Source organism: Antechinus flavipes, chromosome 5, assembly GCF_016432865.1.
Source record: "Antechinus flavipes isolate AdamAnt ecotype Samford, QLD, Australia chromosome 5, AdamAnt_v2, whole genome shotgun sequence".
Lineage (NCBI taxonomy): Eukaryota > Metazoa > Chordata > Mammalia > Dasyuromorphia > Dasyuridae > Antechinus > Antechinus flavipes.
The window spans coordinates 204192789-204216503 of record NC_067402.1 but is presented as its reverse complement, the minus strand read 5'-3'; the positions used below and the strand labels follow the sequence as shown (position 1 = coordinate 204216503).

The 23715-nt window shown below is 33.7% G+C and overlaps 1 protein-coding gene across 11 annotated transcripts in view; it reads left to right on the top strand.

Annotated features, from left to right (window-relative positions):
- Nucleotides 1–23715, top strand: part of PPHLN1 (periphilin 1) — a 190818-nt gene that overhangs the window by 56648 nt on the left and 110455 nt on the right. For 7 of the 11 annotated variants that reach the window (XR_007947684.1, XM_051961726.1, XM_051961723.1 and 4 more), the window contains 2 exons: nucleotides 669–730; nucleotides 2181–2261. Coding sequence is in view for 10 of the 11 variants with exons in the window: in XM_051961726.1 (XP_051817686.1) it covers nucleotides 669–730; nucleotides 2181–2261 (143 nt within the window). In the remaining variant the exon portion in view is untranslated. The remainder of the gene's footprint in view (nucleotides 1–668; nucleotides 731–2180; nucleotides 2262–23715) is intronic. The other 4 variants (XM_051961721.1, XM_051961727.1, XM_051961724.1 and 1 more) reach the window with 1 other exon arrangement.

Sequence of the window (23715 nt, the reverse complement as noted above, 5' to 3'; positions counted from 1 at the left end):
TTTATGGTGATGGTGATAGTGGTAGTGGTGGTGGTGGTGATGGTGGTGGTGGTGGTGGTGATGGTGGTGGTGATGATGATGGTGATGATGACAGATATCATCATATGTGCCAGGATAAATTTGCTAAATGCTTTACAATTATCTCATTTGATCCTTAACAACAATTCTGGGAGGTAGGTGCTATTATTGTTCTTATTTCACAGTTGAAGAAATTGAGTCAAGCAGATTAAGTGATTTGCTCAAGGTCACAGCTAGTGAGACTGTTTTGAGTTCTTAAAAAATAAGCCAGTTTGGGTTCTTAACTTTAGAAGGTAGCTCATAATGTTCTCCTTTTAGTCAAGTTTCTCTTTTAGTTTATCTATAAATCTAAGGCATATAAATATTCCAAAAGTGGGGTTTTGTTTTCTTCTGAGGATAATTTTGGTTTTAGCCCCTGAGGTTCATTGATTTAAAGCTGAATGAATCCTTGGAGATCTTCCTAGTAAGTCTTACCACCAGGTTCTTTAACTCCCAATCTAGCAACAGATTTTTTGATATGTTTGGCTTATTTTAAAATAGTTTCAGCCATGTTTTAGTTTTATTGTCATATTCTACCTATGCTAATCAATAATTTAAATATGGTATATTTAAGCATTCAAATTTGTAATAAGTATCTTTTTACATTACAGGATGAATCCAGCTATCGATGGACAAGGGATGATCATCCTATAAGTAGACAGCCTGATTATAGGTAATAAAATAAGAATAACTTCTATTAATGTAACATCTTCACCTTTTAGGTATATTTTACCAGATTTCATTTTGGTGATCAGTATCTGAAAGTAAATTTCAGATAGATTGTTAAAATGTCTTTATTGGATGGTGATTTTTTTTTTTTAATGCAACAAGGACTTATATTCCTTTTCCAACCATATTTTTATATTTTGTACTAGTGACAGTAGCACTAGTAAAACTAAAACATTCATGAATGTTTCCCAACATATAAGGTATTTTAGTAGCTACACCTATATGCTTTGTATAATCTCTGTTAAAAGCTTCAAAAAAGAGACTGTTGGTCTTTGATTTTTCATGAAAAAAATAATTATTCTCAAAGAAGCTTCAAAAAAGTAATTGTTGGTCTTAAATTATTCATGAAACTAGTCATCCTCTCTTCATTTATGGTATGAAACAGAAAAAAATCCAAAGACTTGTTTAGAACATAGTCAAAATTTTTTCATATTTTTAATACTCTGATATGTATATATTTTGGAAAAAGTAGTTATATATACTTCAGTTGCTCCTATGTCATCAGTGTTTTCAGACTAAGGATTCAAACTTTTAGTTATTTAGAAAACACTTATTCAGAGTGAATCATTTTCCATCACTCAAATCACTTGAAATTTTTTAGAGACAGAGAGAAGGAGAAGGAAAAGGGAGAAGGAGGGAGAGAAAAAGTGATGTGTATATATGTTTTATGACAGACATAGTGCTTGGCATATAATGTGTATTTGATTGATTAATCATTTGCTATGTGAGGTGTGGTGAATAGAAATCCAGTTCAGTAGCCAGAAAGATCAGGGCTCTAATCTTACCTCAGATATATCTAAGCTCCTTAAAATTCAATAAGTGGACTTTTTGTTTTCCTCTGCAAATAATTTTAGTTTTAGCCACTGAAGTTCATAAATTTTAAAATTGAAAGGAACATTTGATGTCATCTTATCCAACATCCAATAGTCCTGTAACTCCAGCTCTAATACAGGTTTTCAGATATTTTGATTATCTAAAATATTACTCCTTCATTTTAGGTTACTTATAGTTATATTTTACCTATGTTTAATCAAAATATATACCAGCTGTGTGACAAGTCACAAGCTAGACAAGTCACTTAAATTAATGTTCTAGGTAAAGTTTTAAGATGATGTTGACCTATCGTGTTTACTGAGGAGTTCCTACGTCAGTGAAATCACAGGGCCAGTCTATATTCCTGTAATGTTTTACTTGTGTGTATATGTATACTTGTATATATAGACATAAGTAGATTTGTATGCATATTATAGATAAGTATATATATTTGATAAAGTTGATTTTTTTTAAATGGGAAAAGAACAATTTTCTTTCCAAATACAATAAATATATTGTAATACTTCCTCAATGTAATAATGTAATAACATTCATTCCTTTACCATGCTTCCTCTTTGTAGGACTCAAGGCAGGTACATGGGGTATCAAGAGCCTCTCTGGTCCATCCTACCTTCTACAAAAGAGTTCAATAAAGTCCTAAGGTATTAAGGAGCTTGCTCAAGGTCACACAGTTAATAAGTCTCCAAGAAAAGGATTTAAACCTGTGTCCTCTAACTCAAAACCTAGCATTTTTTGCCTCGATAGCTAATGTGAGAGCTTTACCTTTATACAATATTAATATTTATTTAAGTTCATACTGGAGGCAGTTAGCTTGGAGTCAGGGAGATTCTTCTTCTTGAGTTCAAATCCAGTCTCAGATTCTTTCTAGCTTTGTGACCCTGGGCAAGTCACTTAACCCTGTTTGCCTCAATTTCATCATCTGTAAAATGAGCTGGAGAAGGAAGTGGCAAACCAGTATCTTTGCCAAGAAAACCTCAAGTAGTCAGGCTTGACTGAAAAATGACTGAAAGTGCTTGTTAAGTTCCAAGCATTGTGCCAAATGTTGGTGATTAAAAAATATAGACAAAGGACTCTTATGGGGGAGATATCATGTAAACAAATATATGCAAAACAAGCTTATACAGATAAAGAGAGCTTATTGTCTATAGGATACAAAACACAAAAAGTTAACCAAAAGAATTGATACAAACACTATACTAAGTCAAAGGAAAAAACAGCTTTATAAGGTTTCGAGGGAATGGGCTTTACAGAAAAAGTAACATTATTTGGTCTCTAGATGAATAGAAATTTGGCCAGTAAAGGAAAGAAATCGTTATTTAAGGCAATGGAAAAATGTGAACAAAGGAACAGAATGATAAATAAGCAGAATAAAAATGAATGTAACATAAATGCTTCTCTTATTTTTCTTTAAACTCTAAATAGTCATATACACTTATATAGAACTTAACCATTAACTCTAATTTTTACATTAATATTCTTAATTAAAATATGAATTAATAGTATTAAAAGTAGTCACATACATTTCAGAGGTTAGCTTTTTTGTTTTTCAGTGTTTTTATTTTTATTTTAAATTTTTTATATTTTTATTTTATTATATTTTTAAATTTGTGTTAGGTAACATTTAGTCTTTCCTCTCTGGCAGCCTTCTAGTATTGTAATATACTTTATGGATTCTGAGAGCCTCATTATTTTATAGCTCACCTGTTCACATGCTTTTATCTGTCAAGGAAAGATGGCAGTTTTTGTAAATTCTGTCTAATATTCTATCTGTATGATGCAGGAATATTTTGCTAAAACAACATCTTTGATTGATTACTAAGTTTACTGGCAAATATACTTTGGAAACCATATTATGATAGTTTTAGTGTGGGCTGCTGGCTTAGTTGTATAAATAATTTCATAAGATAGGAATATCATAATATTATTCATTAGAATGAGATTCTATTTATATCAAAAAAATTTTTTAACTTTTAAATTGGGTCTAAGAGGCAACCATCCCTTATCAAATTCTTCCCTTTTTAGATTCAATTATATTTTATTTTATCTTCCACAATCATTTATTTCCACCTGTTACCAGGTAAATAACGCTTCGATTCTCTTTAATTATTAATACTGTTCTCTTCCCTGAACTTCTAATTTGTTTTGTGATATGGCCTTTTATATCTAAATTATGCAATTACTTAGAACTTCTAGAGTAATACACACACACACACACACACACACACACACACACACACACAGACACACACACAGACACACACACACTTGTGGAAGATTGTATAAATCTAATTGTAACCAGACTTCTTTCTAGTTTGTTTAGCAGTTCTTGTTGAATTAAATAAGTCCTTACACTACAAGTTTGGTCTTTGGCTTTATTGAACACTTACATTTTTAAAACTTAAAGTAATTTCCTTATTTTGGGTTACATTTTAAGTTCCAAACTATTTTCCTCCCTCTTACCCCACTAAAGAAGACCACCATTTGACACAGATCTATAAATATATGTAAAACCATATATATTTCCATCTTTTAGTTCTTTCTCTATAGAGTAGATAGCATCTTTCTTTATAGGTCTTTTATAGTTGATTTAAATATTTATAGTACTCAGAATAACTTGGTTGTTCACAATTACTATTCGAACAATATTGCTGTTATTGTATACAATAGTCTCTTCTACTCACTTCACTTTTCATCGTTTTAGCAAGTCTTTCCATGTTTTTCTAAATATCAACCTGCTCTTTATTGATTGATTTACTTATGTATGTATTGGTGTTTTATTTTTTCCACTTACATGTAAAAACAATTTTAAACTTTGTTTGTTTTTAAATAAGATTTTGCATTCCAAATTTTTCTCCTTTCCTTTTACTCCCTCCCAAAATGGCAAGCAATCTGATATAGGTCATACATGTGCAATCATGCTAGATATATTAGTCATGTGAAAGAAGAAACAGGAAAAAAAAATCATCAAAAAATCCTCCCCCCAACAAAAAAGAGAAAATAGTATGCTTTAATCTGCATTCAGACTTCATATTTCTTTCTCTGATTGTGGATAACATTTTCTGTCATGAGTCTTCTGGAGTTGTCTTGATCATCATATTGTTGAGAAGAGTTAACTTTGTCATAATTCATTATCACACAAGGTTGCTGTTATTTTATGCAGTATTCTGTGTTCTGCTCACTTTGTTCAGCATTAGTTCATGTAAGTGCAGACTTTTTCTAAGACCATCATCATTTCTTACAGCACAATAGTATTCCATTACATCATATACTGCCACTTGTTCAGCCATTCCCTATTTGATGGGCATCCCCTCGGTTTTCAGTTCTTTGCTATCACAAAAAGAGCTGCTAAAACTCTTTGAATATTAAGCTCTTTTTCTTTTTTATGTTCTCTTTGGGATACTGACTTAGTAATAATATTGGTGGATCAAAGAGTATCTACAGTTTGATTGCTCTTTGAGCGTAGTTCTAAATGACTAACCGGAAGGGTTTTACAATCCAATTTACCCCACCCCAGCAGTGTATTAGTATATTGCCATGTCTTCTGGAACATTTTATTTAACTTTTCTGGCATATTCAGTATGATAATTGTGAGGTGTTAGCTCAGATTTGTTTCAATTTGTATTTCTCTAATCAGTAGTGATTTAGCTGCCCATCATTTCTTCCTTTTTTTGGGGAAGCATATTTTTTAAATTTTTTAAAAATGTGGCTAATAATGAAAATGTTTTATATGATTTAACATGTATAATTGATATCATATTGCTTGCCTTCTTAGTTGGTAAGAGTTGGGAAGATAATTTGGAACTCAAATTTTTTTCTTTTTTTTTTTTTTTGATAATAGTTTTAATTTCTTTTTTAGTAATAGCTTTTTTAGAAAAATCAGATCAAAAAGGAAAAAAGTGAGAAAGAAAAAAAAAAAGCAAGCAAAGAACAACAAAAAAGGTGAAAATACTATGTTGTATTCCATATTCAGTCCCCATAGTTCTTTTTTTGGATGTAAATGGCTCTTTCTATCACAAGTCTATTGGAAATGGCCCGAATCACATCATTGTTGAAAAGAGCCACATGCATCAGAATTGATCATCACATAATCTTGTGTACAGTGTTCTCTTGGTTCTACCCATGTCACTAGGCATTAGTTCCTGCAAACTGCCTCTCTGCCTCCAAGCTTCTCTGAAATCATCCTGCTGATAGTTTCTAATACAACAACAATAATATTCCATTACATTCCTACACCATAACTTATTCAACCATTCCCCAACTGATGGGCATCCACTTAGTTGCCAGTTCCTTGCTACTACAAAAAGAGCTGCCACAAACATTTTTGCACATGAGGGTTCTTTTCCCTCTTTTATGATCTCTTTGAGATAAAGATCCAGTAGAGAGCTGCTGGAACAAAGGGTATGCATAGTGTGATAACCCTTTGGGTATAGTTCCAAATTGCTCTCCAGAATGATTGGATCAGTTCACAACTCCACTGACAATGTATTAGTGTCCCAGTTTTCCTGTATACCCTCCAGTATTTATCATTATTTTTTCCTGTCATTTTAGCTAATCTGAGAGGTGTGTAGTGGTACCACAGAATTTTCTTAATTTGCATTTTCTAATGCTTTAATTTCTTCATCTGAAAATTGTTCATATCTTTGACCATTTATCAATTGGAGAATGACTTGTATTCTTATACATTTGTTGCTCATCATTTCTTATAGCACAATAGTATTTTATTAAAATTATATACCACAACTCATTCATCCATTCTCCAATTGATGAGCATCCCCTCAATTTTCAGTTCTTTGTCATCACAAAGAAAGCTGCTATAAATATTTTAGAGCATGTATAGTTTTCCTTTTACTCTTTTCATCTTGAGAAACATATTTGTTAGTAGGATTGCTTGGTGTATATACAGTAACAGTTTATATAACTTTTTAAGAGCTGTGAGAGCAATGCAAGATTGCTCTCCAGAATGGTTGAATCAGTTCACAACTCCAAAAATAGTGTATTAATATCCTTCCCCCCCCCATATCTCCCTAACACTAGTCATTTTTCCCTTCTTTCACTTTACTCAATCTGATAAGAGTAAGATATCTTTGTTTTAACTTGCATTTCTCTAATCAGTAATGATTTAGAATTTTTTTTACATAACTATAGAGTGATCCCTTCCATATTATGGGATTGGGGTGTGCTACTCCCATAATTTTGAAAATCCATATAACATTTTTTGTCCCTTTCTTGGTATTAGAGAAGAAGTCTGAAATTTAGCTTAAATATTTTGTCATAGGCTTTGTGTTCTCTGCTTGCCTTCCCATGTTGTCTGTCGCCTCTGCAAAACTCCAAAAAAAATTTAATTTTTTATACTGATTTATAATATCAAAACTGTGATGAGGAAAAGTCCAATGTTGAAGTAATAACTGTATATAGTTTTAAATTCTTCATTAAAAACTCTCCATGTTCTTTGACCATTTATCAATTGGGGAATGACTTCTATTATAAATTTGTCAAAGTTCTATATTGAGATTGTGAGCTCTTAATCTGAGAAATTGTTTACAAAATTTTCTTTTCGATTTCCTGTTTTCCTTAGAAATTTATGCTGTTTTGGGGGGGCTTTTTTTGTATAAAATTTCTTAAATTTAATGCAATTGTGACTTTAAAAAGTTTGAGAATGGGGTAGGAAGGCAGAGTTCTTGGTTTCAGTCCAGGTTGGTGGAACTGAAGGAGCACTTCATACCATAGACACCATCCTCCACAGTCCAGGATTGTATGTAATTACAGTAATAAATTGTTATAGAAAAAAAAAACCCAACAAGCAAAGGAGAAAGAATGCAAACTTGAAAAGTTACTATGGAAAGAGAGAAAACCATGGCTCATCTTCAGAGGAGGATACTGAAGTAAAACAGGCTTCTCCTACCTCAAAGAATAATGTCAAATAGTCACAATTGATAGAAAAACTCAAAAAATATTTGAAAAATTAAATGAGAGATATTGAGGAAAAATTAAAAGAAAAATAAGAACAATCTGAGAAAAACCAAAATTATTGAAAAAAAAAACTTTGGAAAAGAAAATCTTGAACCTTAAGGGAGAAAATGATTCCTTGGACATTAGAATTGGGCAAGGGAAAGCCAGAGAAGTTATAAAAGACCATGAAATAAAATTAAAGAATAAAAAAATAAAAAAAAACATTTCATAAGAAAAAAGACCTAACAGCAGCTACTAACAACATATATATAAAAATATAATGCACTGTGATTTGTTCCTTGGTTTCAGAGGGCACAATGAGTGACAAAAATGATGAGTACAGAATGATTTTTTTCCATAAGGAATAATCTCTGGTTTCCTCATCATTTCTCTCTACCCAGGCTCTTCTCTTCTTTACTCAACTCTAGGTAAACCAGGACCTTTATACTCCTTCCCTCACCCCATTCTGTTCAAGCTTCTTGAGGTAGGGGAAGGGCTGGATAAGGAGGTAGAAGCTATGGTTACATTCCTTATTCACCTCACCCTTCTGGGCTCCTGAAGCTTTTGCTTGTGCAACTGCCACTGCTCCTGCTGTTGCTCTTCTTCCTCCTATTCTGGCTGCTCCATGCTATTCCTAGGATTATTATTTTAGGAGCTGGGAGACTATACTGAAGGAACTGTTCCTGTGACTGCACCCCCTCTTGCCTCTATGTGCATAACCTTAGCATTGTGGGCTTCAACCTGACAATCATGCACATCACAGCCTTTGGTGGGAAAGAAATGCCCACAGTTGAGAGCAATAGCAGTAGTGGGAGCCTGGGCAGTATGCCTGACCAACTTTACATACCTACTGCTCATCCATGACAAGAAGTGTAATGAATGCTGAGCAAGTGTCAAATGCTGAAGCATTTTTCCCCCGTCAAAATGTGTCAAATACCAAATCTGATAAGTTTTGAAGCAGTGTGCCAAGGTACCACTATGTATCAAAAAGCAAAAGAACTAGGGTTGGCCAAATATATACCCAGCAAAGTTAAGCATAATCCTGAATGAAAAAAAAAAAAGATGCATATTCAAAGAATTGCTATACTTTCAGGATTTTGTTGTAAAAAGACCTGAAGTTAATTGAAAATTTGATGTACAAAATCAAAGAGAAATATAAAACAAACATAAGAGATTGATTATAAGGAACTCAATAAGTATAAACTGTTTACTTTTTATACGTGTAAATATAAACCACATATTTAAGGCCGTCATTTTTGATTTGATAGTTTGAAACAAAGATTGAGGTAGAGCTGAGTATAATATGATTCTATGAAGAAAACTATGTAGGACAAGATAAAAAGAGTAATTACTACCTTATACAAATGAGGTGGAAGAGGAAGTGATAAAAATTTAGATGTGGGAGGAGGGCTAGTAGTTCTGGCTACTTTTATTGGGAATGGGCTAAAGAAGGAACAATACATATGTATCAAGAAGGATAGAAATCTTCTAAATTCAGAAAGAAATAAAAGGGTAAGGAGAAAGAATGGAGGGAGAGGATAAGGGAAAGATCCTTTTTTAGAAAATGTAGATTAAGTAACACAGTCAAGGTAGCAAGTAGAAGTAAAGCAAGTAGAAGTCAGGAGGGATAGGAAGTAAAAGACATCCCAAAATATAAAATGAAAATCAGGAGTAGAATTTGTTGTGTAAAAAAGCAAGGGTAATTATGATAATAAAACTAAAATAAATTTAATCCAAAAAAAAAGAGGAAAATATACTATTGTCAATTATATTAAATTTATTTTAGACTTTTAAAAATAACTAGACAGCATAAGGGTAAAGTATTGCTGTGGTATAGGAAATGAGCTGATGCATTTAGTACTATACAGAGTCTTGGACTTATGAAAGAAAATTTTATCCACCTTCAGAGAAATAGAAGAAAAAGAAGCACATTATAGTTTTACAAGGATGCATTTTATTGTATATATTAGGTATGTGTGTATATGTGCATGTGTGCATACATACATACATACATGCGTATCTGTGTGTATGTGTGTATCTGTGCTTAATTGTAACTGCCTTGGGAAGGGGGCAGAAGGAGAAAGGGAGCAAAGAAAAGATGAACACTTTTGAATGCAGTGTGTTCTATTATTATAGTCTCTTGAAATAGAAATTTATTGTTACATATTCTAAACGTCATGTTTGCTGTGTACATGGGTATTTTTTCTTTTTCTATTTTGTAAGTTTGAAATTTTAAAAGGTTCAAGAGACATAATTTCTGAATAATTGATCATTTTATTATTAATGCTAGTACGTTATTAATAAAAGGGATTAGACACTAATCTCCCCCACCCCCACCCCCATATTGTGCAGTAATTTTCTTTTTACTATTTCAATTTGTGGGAACATTTATTGACTAATGCTAATGACCTTTCATGGAACCCACTCAAAAGATTTTTATGTGCTTGAAAGAATTGGTGTTCCTAAGGGTGGTAGTTGTCTGTTTAAAAAGCATTCTTTCTCATGAGAATGAGTATTTCTTTTCTTTTTTTATTTTAATTTCAAGCACTTAACACAAGTGAATGGCCTATACAGGAGTTTAATAACTGTTTATTTTTTATTCATCCTTCATTTTATTAAAAAAAATAATACTAGCTTTTTATTTTTCAAAATAGATGCAAAGATAGTTTTCAGCATTCACCTTTGCAAAAACCTTATGTTCCAAAATTTTCCCTTAGACAACAAATAATCCAATATAGGTTAAACATGTGCAATTCTAAACATATTTCTGCATTTATCATGCTACACAAGAAAAATGAGATCAAAAAGGGGAAAAAAAATGAGAAAAAAAAGCAAACAACAAAAAAAGATGAAAAAGTACTATGTTTTGATCTCCAGAGAATGAATATTTCACTGACCCATTCTAATGAGGAGCATCGGATTTGATCTTGTTGTCTGATTCCAAATCATCCCCACCTTAGGCAAGTCAAAGAATTTTTCTCCACCCAAACATAAGTAGAACCAAAACTCATCTTTTTGAGTTCAAATTCAGCCTTAGACACTTCCTTAGATGTGTGGCCCTGGGCAAGTTACATAACCATGTTTGCTTCAGTTTCTCCTCTTTAAAATGAGGTGGAAACAGGATGATTTCAGAAAGGCCTGGAGACACTTACACAAACTGATGCTGAGTGAAACCAGCAGGGCCAGGAGATCATTATATACTTCAACAACAATACTATATGATGACCAATTCTGATGGAGCTGGCCATCCTCAGCAATGAGATGAACCAAATCAGTTCCAATGGAGCAGTAATGAACTGAACCAGCTACGCCCAGCCAAAGAACTCTGGGAGATGACTAAGAACCATTATATTGAATTTCCAATCCCTATATTTTTGCCTGCCTGCATTTTGGATTTCCTTCACAGGCTAATTGTACAATATTTCGGAGTCCGATTCTTTTTGTACACCAAATAACGGTTTGGTCATATATACTCATTGTGTATCTAATTTATATTTTAATATATTTAACATCTATTGGTCATCCTGCCATCTAGGGGAGGGGCTGGGGGGAAGGAGGGGAAAAATTGGAACAAAAGATTTGGCAATTGTCAATGCTGTAAAATTACCCATATAACTTGTAAATAAAAAACTATTTAAAAAAAAATAAAATAAAATGAGGTAGAGGAGAAAGTGGCAAACCACTCCAGGATCTTTGCCAAGAATATCCCAGATAGGGTTACAAAAGAGTTGAACATGATTGAGATGGTTGAATAATGGAAAAGGTAGTAATAGGATTCTTGTAGAAAGTGAGATTCTAGTTGGGAGGGAAACCAAAAAACAGAGATGAAAAGGGAGAACATACAAGTCATGGAATAGCCAAAGAAAATTCATTGAGCCAAGAAAGCCAAATATTGTTCATGGAAAGCCCAGGAAGCCAGGATCATTGTATTGAAAAGCACATGGCAAAGAGAAAGGTGTAAAAAGACTAGAGAGGTGGGAGATGACAAGATTATGGAGGGATTTACCATCCTAACAGAGGACAGAAGGCTTTGTATTTGATTCTAGAGTCACTGGAGTTTTTTGAGAAAATTGAACACATAGTTGAACCTGATCTTTAGGAAAATCACTTTGGTGGCTGAATAGAACAGGACTTCTTAAACTTTTTTCATTTGCAACTTCTTTCTATCCAAGAATTTTTTAATTGATCCCAGTTATAGATATATACAATAGATTACATATCAAACATTTGCATAACCCTCACATTGTTACACAATGTTAGACGAGCATCCTGCAAAAGATGGAGGAACAATCTGATAGAAAAGGGAGCCAGGAGAGAATGATATTCTGAAAACCAAATGGAGCCCAGGCAGTTTTGGTGAATACTGTTTTGTTATGTAGTTGGATGTCTGGAGTAACTAGTGTCCTTTTTTTCTCCTTTTCATCTGTTTTTATTAGCAAATCACTTTTTGATTTAAATTTTTTTTTGATTTTTTGATTAAATTTTTGATTTTTTTTTTATTTTGATTTAAATGCATGAATTATTCCTTAATACTTAAAGTTGAGAGTTCAAACCAGCCTCAATTTCTATCTGTGTAATCCTGAGCATAGCTAAATGCCACAATGGAAAAATGCCAAATCTAGAGCCACAAAAACTCTTCTTCCTGAGTTCAATTCTGGACTCAGATTTACAGGCTTTGTGACCCTGGGCAAGTCATTGAACCCAGTTTACTTCAGTTTCCTCATCTGTAAAATGAGCTAGAGAACTAAATGGCAAACCACTTGGCAGTATCTTGGCCAAATTGGGTCACAGAGAGTCAGGCATAACTGAACAACAATAAATAACTCTGGGCAAGTCATTAACCTGTTTACCTCTGTTTCCTCATCTGCAAAATGGGGATAATAATAAAACTTACCTAAAAGCAAGGCTCTTGTGAGGATCAAATGAGATAGATAATCTTTATAAAAAGTGTTTAGCTCGATATCTAAAGCATACTAGGTACTATATAAATGTTTATTCCTTTCTCCTCCTTCTAGGAGCCTAAAATTAATAGGTTGTTTTTTTGTTTGTTTGTTTTGTTTTGTTTGTTTTTTGTTTTTTAGCAGCTGCTTTTTGCTTGCTCATCACTTCGGTGCTGTCTACTTTCTTCACGTCCTTCAGCTCTGTTTCACATGAAGAAATGGACCTTCTTCTTGCTAAGACTGACCCCTTTACATTCAGATAGAATTCCATTCTATCTTGTCTTTTCCAGCAGATTGACATTTCCAATCTGCCACATAGCTGGTAAATGTCTAAGGCCAGATTTGAACTCAGATTTCCTTACTCCAGACCCAGTACTTTATCCATTGACTGATCTGCCTGCTTCAAGTGTGTCCCTGACTAATTTCTTCTCCACCTAGTTGTCAAAGCTTTTTCCTAAAGTGCAGGCCTTACCTTGTCAGCTTCTTATTCAGTAAACGCCAGTGGTTCCCTATAACCTCCAGAAACAAACATAAAATCTTCTGATGGTGTTCAGTGTCTTTCATAACTTCTCAATTTGCTTTCCAGTTTTCTTACTTCTCCTGTGCCACCCCCATGCCAAGTACTTTTTGATTCAGTGACATGTTTCTTTGCTATGTCTTAAACAAGACACTCCATCTTTGGACTCCAGGCATTTTTACTGGCTGTCCATAATGCATAGAATCTCTGCTTTGTGTTTTTCCTGACTTTCTTGGTTTCTTTCAAATCCTAGCTAAAATCCCACTTTTTAGGTTAAGTCTTCACTAATCCCTCTTGGTTCAAGTGTGTATTATTTCCAATTTATTCTGCTTATAATTTGATTCAAGTCTTCTGGTGGCTTAGGTTCAATATTTGGACACAATGAGATATATGCAAATCAGTTAACAAAAGGAGGTTTGCTTAGCCTAACAGGAGGGTATTCAACAAGGATGGTCATTGAGGTCACATGCCTAGTTAATTCAGCTTTGCAAAGCTTCCCTACCTTAGTTATTCATTGTGATTCAACAGCTAAGCAGCTGAGAGCTCTTGGAACTCTTGTAGCAGGAAGTGATGTCAACAGTTTCTGCCAACCAACGCTTGAGGAAAATCTCAATAGCATATAAGTAAATTAGACTAACTTGCTTATAAGTGGGAGTTAGAATATACACCCTACTACACCAGCCATCTCAGCTTTAACAAAGAAATGTACAGAAGACAACGGAAGCATGGGTAGGTATAGAAGATGACTGACTGTAAAGGTGTGGTAGAAGATGACTGTAAGGGTATGGCAAGCTCCAGTTAGATTATAACTAATTTTAGCTCTCCATACTGTCTTGAAGTTGCCTCTGTTTTCAGGCATTCCTTACATTATGAGTGAGGAAGACCAGCTGGAGACAGTGATACTGAGTGATATTGAACAGCAGCACGGAGTTGAAGGGTTAGGAAGGGAAGGTAGAGAGAACACTGCTTGACTGGCAGCCTCGAGTGCATTCATTTTCCACAGCAGTGCTAGAGACATAGGTACTAGAGGCACTGAGCAGTAGTTTGGTGTTCAGTGGCTGCGGCAACAGTATAAATGCTAGCAGACTTGAAGTGGGCAGGTAGTGTGCTGCAGTGGCATTGGAATGGACAGCAGTACAGGCTACAGTGTAGTGAATAGCACAACTAGTTCTTTGCTCACTATAACCTGGTATTGATTAGGCTCATTCAAATTGCTGTCAGTACAGTATCTACTAGTTAATTGTTGAATTGTTGGGAAATGTCCCACTTTACAACACCATGAAGGAGGTGAAAATATTTCTGCATAACTATCCAGTCTATTGGATAAAATAGTTAGTCACTCAGTAGACACTTCTAAAATTTTCATTTATTTATCCATCTATTTATTTGTTTGTTTAGTTTTTGTTCAGACAATTGGGGTTAAGTGACTTGCCCAGGGTCACACACCTAAGAAGTGTTGAGTGTCTGAGGTCAGATTTGAACTCAGGTCCTCCTGATTTTGGGGCTGATGCTCTATCCACTTTGTCACCTAGCTGTCCTTCAGTAGATACTTTTAAGGGACACTGATTAGAATTCAGTATTTTTCTGATGGTATCTTTTTTTTTAAACTTTTTTTTAATTATAGCTTTTTATTTACAAGATATATACATGGGTAATTTTTCAGCATTGACGATTGCAAAACCTTTTGTTCCAACTTTTCCCCTCTTTCCCCCCATTCCTTCCCCCAGATAGCAGGTTGACCAATTCATGTTAAATATGTTAGAGTATAAATTAAATTCAATATATGTATACATGTCCAAACAGTTATTTTGCTGCACAAAAAGAATCAGACTTTAAAATAGTGTACAATTAGCCTGTGAAGGAAATCAAAAATGCAGGCGGATAAAAATAGAGGGATTGGGAATTCTATGTAGTGGTTCATAGTCATCTCCCAGAGTTCTTTCCGGGGTGTAGCTGGTTCAGTTCATTACTGCTCTATTGGAACTGATTTGGTTCATCGCATTGTTGAAGAGGGCCACGTCCATCAAAATTGATCGTCATATAGTATTGTTGTTGAAGTATATAATGATCTCCTGGTCCTGCTCATTTCACTCAGCATCACTTCATGTAAGTCTCTCCAGGCCTTTCTGAAATCATCCTGCTGGTCATTTCTTACAGAACAATAATATTCCATAACATTCATATACCACAATTTATTCAGCCATTCTCCAATTGATGGCCATCCACTCAGTTTCCAGTTTCTGGCCACTACAAAGAGGGCTGCCACAAACATTCTTGCACATACAGGTCCCTTTCCCTTCTTTAAAATTTCTTTGGGATATAAACCCAGTAGTAACACTGTTGGATCAAAGGGTTTGCACAGTTTGATAACTTTTTGAGCATAGTTCCAAATCATTCTCCAGAATGGCTGGATGTATTCACAATTCACCAACAGTGTATCTGATGGTACTCTTAATGTGAAAGAGATGCTACGTGGTGAGCCAGGGAATACTGAATGGACAGATGAACAAGATGACTCTTGGCAACAACCCAGGTTATCATAAAGTTGCATATAAAATAGTAGTAATCTTTTATCTCAATTATTACACTCTTATTTTTCATAATTTTTTCCTTATTTTATATCACTCATTTACCTTCTGCCACTATTTCTTCCTTCATCTCTGTCTCATATGAATAGGTGACCTTATTCTCTTTATCAAGGTAAACCTCTTGACTTACACAAATGATCCTATTCCGTTCTATCTCCTTTGATCCTCTGCATTCTCTCTCCAACTAGTTCCTTTCCCATGACCTACATTCTCATGTCTCCTCTATCCTCAAAAAAACTTCATTTAATCCTTTAACATCTCTATTATCCTTTATTGTCTATTAACCTCTAGTGTCCTTTGTGGCTAAACACTCTGAAAACACCATCTATTATTGCAGACCACTTTCTCTCCTTTCAGTCTCTTGATACCTTAACAATGGAACTTTCAACCTCATTCCATTGAACTGTTCTGTCTAAACTTATCGACTATCTCTTCATTGCCACATTGAGTGATCTTTTTTCAATTCTCATTCTTCTCAACCGCTGTAGTTTGATACTTCTGATCATCATCTCCTTGATAATTTCTTTTTAGGATACTACACTTTATGCCATGAACAAGAGGTTCCATCTCTTATCTCCAAGCATTTTCTCTGACTGTCCCTCATGCTCACTCTCTTCATCTCTGTCACATGGCTTCTCTGGCTTCCTTTAAGTCCCAAGTAAAATCCTACCTTCAACATGAAACTTTTTCCCAATCTCTTAATTCTAATGCCTTAACTCTTTTATTTATTTCCTACTACTGGCTAGGTTGTTAGACAAACAATCTCACCTTGAAATTTAAGTGGTTCAGGAGACTAAGGCCTGATTTTATTGACAGAACTCTTGATTTGTCATCTAAGTATAAATATTAATGCATGAAGATCTGAACAAGGATTCTTCATGATTAATATTAACTTTTTACTTTTAGTATTTTTTCTAATGTACCATAAATTTTAATATTAATGAGTCCCAATTTTCTCCCATCTTCTCCTCATCCCTTATTGAGAAGATAAGCAATTTGATACAGATTATATGTGTGCAGTCATATAAAATATATATATTTCCATATTTATTACACTGTGAGAAAAAAAAAAAACATGCTGCCCCCCCCCTTCAAAAAAAAGTCCAAGAAAAAAAAGGTGTTAAAAAGTTCGTTTCAGTCTGTATGTAGACTACACTTCACTTCTTTCTCCAGCGTTGGATAGCATTTTTCATCATAAATCCTTTGGAATTGTTTTAGATCTTTGTATTGCTGAGAATGGCTAAATTATTAGCAGTTGATCATTGTACCATATTATTATTACTGTAGAAAATGTTCTTCTAGTTCTGTTCTCCTAACAAGAACTTAGTTCTTGTAAATCTTACCAGATTATTCCGAAAACATCCTGTTCATCATTTCTTAAAGCACAATAATATTCTGTCACAACCATATCCCAGAACTTGTTCAATCATTCATTCCTTAATTCCCCCAATTTCCACTTCATTGCTATATTTATGGTAGTATAAATAATTTTTGTAATGTAGGTCCTTTTCCTTTTTAAAAAAACCTCTGATATACAAATGTTGTAGTGGTATTGGTAGCTCAAAGTATGTGAATAGTTTTATACCCATTGGGCATATTTCCAAATTGTCTCCAGAATGGTTGGATCAGTTCAGAATTCACCTGTAGTACGTATATGAGTGTTTCAAGTTTTCCCCTTTACCTGTCAAGATTTGTCATTTTCCCTTTTCTGTTACATTAGGCACTTTGATGGGTGTGAGGTGTTACCTCAGAGTTGTTTTAATTTGCATTTTTCCAATGATGATTTTATAGCATTATTATTGTTATTATTTTGGTATATCTATAGTTAGTTTGGATTTCTTCTGAAAATTTTCTGTTCATATTCTTTGACTACCAATTGGGGAATGACTTGTATTCTTATAAATTTGACTCATTTTTCTATAATTTTGAGTAATGAGAACATTATCAGAAAGACTTGTCTGTTTTTTTTTTTTCTTCTGTTTTCCCTTTCCAAGATTAAGAAATCTTGGCTGCATTGGATTTGTTTCTTCAAAAAATTTTAAATTTAATGTAATTAAAATTGTCCTTTTTATATATTCTGATATTCTCTACCTCTTGTGTGGTCATTAAAAGTCCTTTCCTTATCCCTAGATCTGATAGGTAAACTATTCCATACTCCCCTGATTTGCTTATGATGTCATCCTTTATGTCTAAATCATGTACCTATTTTGATCTTACTTATGTTATACAATTTGAGACTTTGGTCTATTACAATTTCTTCCAAAGTTCTTCCCAGTTTTTCCAGAGGTTTGTGTCAAATTGTGAGTTCTTATCCCCAAAGCTAGGATATTTATGTTTTCAAACACTAGATTATTATAGTTATTTATTACTATGTATCATGCACCTAATTCCACTGACCCACCATTCTTTTTCTTGGCCAGTACTAGATTGTTTTGTTGATTATTGCTTTGTAACAGTTACAGATCTGTTACAGATCTGGTACTGCTAGGATACCTTTTTTTTTGTTTTTTTCATTAATTTTCCTTGATTTTCTTGACCTTTATTTTTCCAATAGAATTTTATATGACTTTTTACTAGCTCTATAGAATATTTATTTTTGGATTGGTAGGACATTGAAGAAATAAGTACAGGTATGATTGTCATAATTTTGTTTTATCACCGCCTGTGTAATTCCTTCTTCTTAATACTATTGGATTTCTAATACACTCCTTATTTCATGTGTAATCTTATGGAAAAGCTGTGAGGTTATCTGCATTAAAGATAATGTTTGGTGATGATTTTAGAGTGATATTATTTATTTTAAAGAAAGGTTCTTTTGTTCTATGCTATCTAGTATTTTTTTTTCTATTTTAATAACTTTTTATTGACAGAACCCATCCCAGGGTTATTTTTAACAACATTATCTCTTGCACTCACTTCTGTTCCGATTTTTCCCCTCCCTCCCTTGACCCCCTCCCCCAGATGGCAAGCAGTCCTATATATGTTAAATAGGTTACAATATATCCTAGAGACAATATGCGTGGGCAGAACCGAACAGTTCTCTTGTTGCACAGGGAGAATTGGATTCAGAAGGTATAAATAACCCAGGAAGAAAAACAAAAATGCAAGCAGTTTACATTCATTTTCCAGTGTTCTTTTTTTGGGTATAGTTGCTTCTGTTCTTGATTGAAACTGAGTTAGATCTCTTTGTTGAAGAAATCCACTTACATCAGAATACATCCTCATACAGTATCATTGTTGAGGCATATAATGATCTCCTGGTTCTGCTCATTTCACTTAGCATCAGTTCATGTAAGTCTCACCAATCCTCTCTATATTCATCCCGCTGGTCATTCTTTACAGAACAATAATATTCCATAACATTCATATACCACAATTTACTCAACCATTTTCCAATTGATGGGCATCCATTCATTTTCCAGCTTCTAGCCACTACAAACAGGGCTGCATAAAGATATTGGCACATACAGGTCCCTTTAGTATCTCTCTGGGGTATAAGCCCAGTAGAAACACTGCTGGATCAAAGGGTATGCACAGTTTGATAACTTTTTGAGCATAGTTCCAAATTGCTCTCCAGAATGGCTGGATGTGTTCATAATTCCACCAACAATGTATCAGTGTTCCAGTTTTCCCACACCCCCTGTAGCATTCAGCATTATCTTTCCCTGTCATTCTAGCCAATCTGACAGGTGTACAGTAGTATTCTCAGAGTTGTCTTAATTTGCATTTCTCTGATTAATAATGAGTTGGAGCATCTTTTCACATGGCTAGAAATAGTTTCAATTTCTTCATCTGAGAATTGTCTGTTCATATCCTTTGACCATTTATCAATTGGAGAATGGCTTGTTTTCTTATAAATTAGAGTCAATTCTCTATATATTTTGGAGATGAGGCCTTTATCAGAACCTTTGACTGTAAAAATGTTTTCCCAGTTTATTGCTTCACTTCTAATCTTGTCTGCATTAGTTTTGGTTGTACAAAAACATTTCAATTTGATATAATTAAATTTTTGTGATCAATAATGATCTCTAATTCTTCTTTGGTCACAAATTCCTTCCTCTTCCACAGGTCTGAGAGGTAAACTATCCTATTCTCTTCCAATTTATTTATAATCTCATTCTTTATGCCTAGGTCATGAACCCATTTTGACCTTATCTTGGTGTATGGTGTTAAGTGAGGGTCAATTCCTAGTTTGTGCCATGCTAATTTCCAAGTTTCCCAGCAATTTTTGTCAAATAATGCATTCTTATCCCCAAAACTGGGGTCTTTGGGTTTGTCAAACACTAAATTATTAAAGTTATTGGCTGTTTTGTCCTTTGAACCTAACCTATTCCATTGATCAACTAGTCTATTTCTTAGCCAATACCAGATGGTTTTAGTAACTCCTGCTTTATAATATAATTTTAAATCTACAGCTAGGCCACCTTCGTTTGATTTTTTTTTTTTTCATTAATTCCCTTGAAATTCTTGACCTTTTGTTTTTCCATATGAACTTTGTTGTTATTTTATCTAGGACATCAAAATAGTTTTTGGGGAGTCTGATTGGTATAGCGCTAAATAAGTAGATTAGTTTAGGTAGTATTGTCATGTTTATTATATTTGCTTGCCCAATCCAAGAAAATTTAATATTTTTCTTGTTGGTTAGATCAGACTTAATTTGTGTGGAAAGTGATTTGTAGTTTTGCTCATAAAGTTTCTGATTTTCCCTTGGCAGATAGATTCCTAAATGTTTTATACAATCAGTAGTTACTTTAAATGAAATTTCTCTTTGTAACTATAACTGTTGGGTTTTGTTAGTGATATATAAGAACGCTGATGACTTACGTGGGTTTATTTTGTATCCTGCAACTTTGCTAAAGGTGTGGATTGTTTCTAGTAAAAAGTAGAATCTCTGGGGTTCTCTAAGTATATCATCATATCATCAGCAAAGAGTGATAATTTGGTTTCCTCATTGCCTATTCTTATTCCTTTAATCTTTCTCAACTCTTATTGCCAAAACTAGCATTTCTAATACAATATTAAATAGTAACGGTGATAGTGGGCAACCTTGTTTCATTCCTGATCTTATTGGGAATTGGTGCAGTTTGACCCCGTTACATATGATGCTTAGTGCTGGTTTTAAATAGATGCTACTGATTATTTTAATGAAAAGTCCATTTATTCCTATACTCTCAAGTGTTTTTAATCGGAATGGATATTGGATTTTTTCAAATGCTTTTTCTGCATTTATTGAGTTGATCATATGGGTTTTGTTAATTTGGTTATTAATATCGTCAATTATACTAATAGTTTTCCTAATATTGAACCAGCCCTGCATTCCTGGTATAAATACTACTTGATCATGGTGTATTATCCTGGGGGTGATTTTCTGTAGTCTTTTTGCTAATATCTTATTTAAGATTTTAGCATCAATATTCATTAGGGAGATTGGTCTATACTTTTCTTTCTCAGTTTTCAACCTACCTAGTTTAGGTATCAGTACCATGTCTGTGTCTTAAAAGGAATTTGGTAAGACTCCTTCATTCCCTATTTTTTCAAATAGTTTATAAAACATTGGGGCTAATCTTTAAATGTTTGGTAGAATTCACATGTAAATCCATCTGGTCCTGGGGATTTTTTTTTAGGGAGTTGATTAATAGCTTGTTCTATTTCTTTTTCTGAAATGGGACTATTTAAGCAATTTGTTTCCTCCTCTGATAATATGGGAAGCCTACATTTTTGGAAGTAGTCATTCATTTCGCTTAGGTTATCAAATTTATTGGCATAAAGTTAAGCAAAATAACCCCCTAATATTTTTTTAATTTCTTCTTCATTGGTGGAAAGTTCTCCCTTTTCATTTTTAAGACTACAGATTTGATTTTCCTCTCTCCTTTTTCTAATCAGATTCACCAAAGGTTTATCAATTTTTTTGATTTTTTCATAAAACCAACTCTTAGTTTTATTTATTATTAGAGATCATTATTGATCACAATAAATAAATCACAATATATTGATCACAATATATTATTATTTAGTATTTATTTATTAATTCAATAGTTTTTTACTTTCTATATTATTAATTTCTCCTTTTAATTTTAGAATTTCAAGTTTAGTAATTGATTGGAGGTTTTTAATTTGGTCTTTTTCTAGCTTTTTAATTTGCAAGCCCAATTCATTGATCTTCTCTTTCTCTATTTTATTCAAGTAAGCCTCTAAGGATATAAAATTTCCCCTTATTACCGCTTTGGCTGCTTCCCAAAAATTTTGGTATGATGTCTCACCGTTGTCATTATCTTGAGTGAAATAATTAATTGTGTCTATAATTTGCTGTTTCACCCAATCATTCTTTAAGATGAGATTATTTAGTTTACAATTACTTTTTGGTCTATTTACACCTAACTTTTTGTTGAATGTAGTTTTTATTGCATTGTGATCTGAAAAGAAAGCATTTACTATTTCTGCCTTCCTGCATTTAATTTTAAGGTCTTTATGTCCTCATATATGGTCAATTTTTGCTTAGGTTCCATGAACTGCTGAGAAGAAAGTATACTCCTTTCTGTCACCATTCAGTTTTCTCCAGAGATCTATCATAATTAATTTTTCTAATACTATTTACCTCTTTAATTTCTTTCTTATTTGTTTTGGAATTTGGTTTATCAAAATCTGAGAGTCCAAGATTGAGATCTCCCACTATTATAGTATTGCTGTCTATTTCTTCTCACAACTCTCTTAACTTCTCCTTTAGGAAGTTAGATGCTATATCCACTTGCTGCTATATGTTTAGTATTGATATAGCGTCATTGTCTGTAGTACCCTTTAACTAGAGATAGTTTCCTTCCTCTCTCTTTTAATTAGATCAATTTTTGCTTTTGCTTGATCTGAGATACGGATGGCTACCCCTGTTTTTTTTTGACTTCACTTGAAGCATAATAAATTCTGCTCCAGCCTTTTACCTTTACTCTGTACGTATCTCCCTGTTTTAAATGTGTTGCCTGTAAACAATATATTGTAGGGTTCGGACTTTTGATCCAGTCTGCTATCCGCTTACTCTTTATGGGAGAGTTCATCCCATTCACATTTACGGTTAAAATGACTAATTCTGTATTTCCTGCCATCCTAATATCCCAAGATTATGCTTTTCTTTTTCTTGCCCTCCTTCCCCCCTTCCCTAGTATTAAACTTATTGGTCCCACTTGCGTCACACAGCTCTGCCTCCTTGGTATCCTTCCCTCCTCCCTTTGAATCCCTCTCTCCTTTCTTGTACTCTTCCCTTGTTACTCTTTTTCCTTTTCCCTTTTCCTCCCACTTTTTAATGAGGTGAGAGAAGATTCTCTGTAAAACAAATATGTCAATTATTTCCTCTTTGAGCCAATTCTGATGAGATAATGATTCACACATTCCTCCCCCTCTCTAAGTTCCCTCAGATATGATAGATTTCCTTTGCCTCATCGTGGGATGTAGTTTTCCTCTTTTTTCCCTTTTCCCTTTTTTCTGACACTATCCCCTTTCCATTTCTACTTCCCTTTTTTATGTTATGTATCAGTAAAATCAAATTATATATGTGGTTTTTATATATATCCACAACAGAAATATAGTTCTCAAGAGTTCCTTTTTCTTCTTCTCTTGAGTCCTGTTGTTGATCAAATTTTTTGTTTAAGTTTGGTTTTTTCCTTAGAAACAAATGGAATTCTTCTGTTTCATTAAATGTCCATAGTCTTCCATGGAAAAAAATGCTCAGCTTAGCTGGGTAGTTTATTCTTGGCTCCATTCCAAGCTCTTTGCCATTCGGAATATCAGATTCCAGGCCCTTCGATCCTTTAATGTTGAGGCAGCCAGATCTTGTGTGACCCTTATTGTGGCATCTTGGTATTTGAACTGTTTTTTCCTGGCTTCTTGTAAAATTTTTTTCTTTAGCCTGAAAATTCTGAAGTTTGGCCACAATATTCCTTGGAGTCTTTATTTTAGGGTCTTTTTTAGAAGGTGTTCAAATGAATTCTTTGAATGCCTATTTTACGTTCCGGTTCTATTACTTCTGGGCAGTTCTCTTTGATGATTTCCTGTAAAATATTATCTAGGCTCTTTTTTTCATCATAATTTTTGGGCAGTCCAATGATCCTCAGGT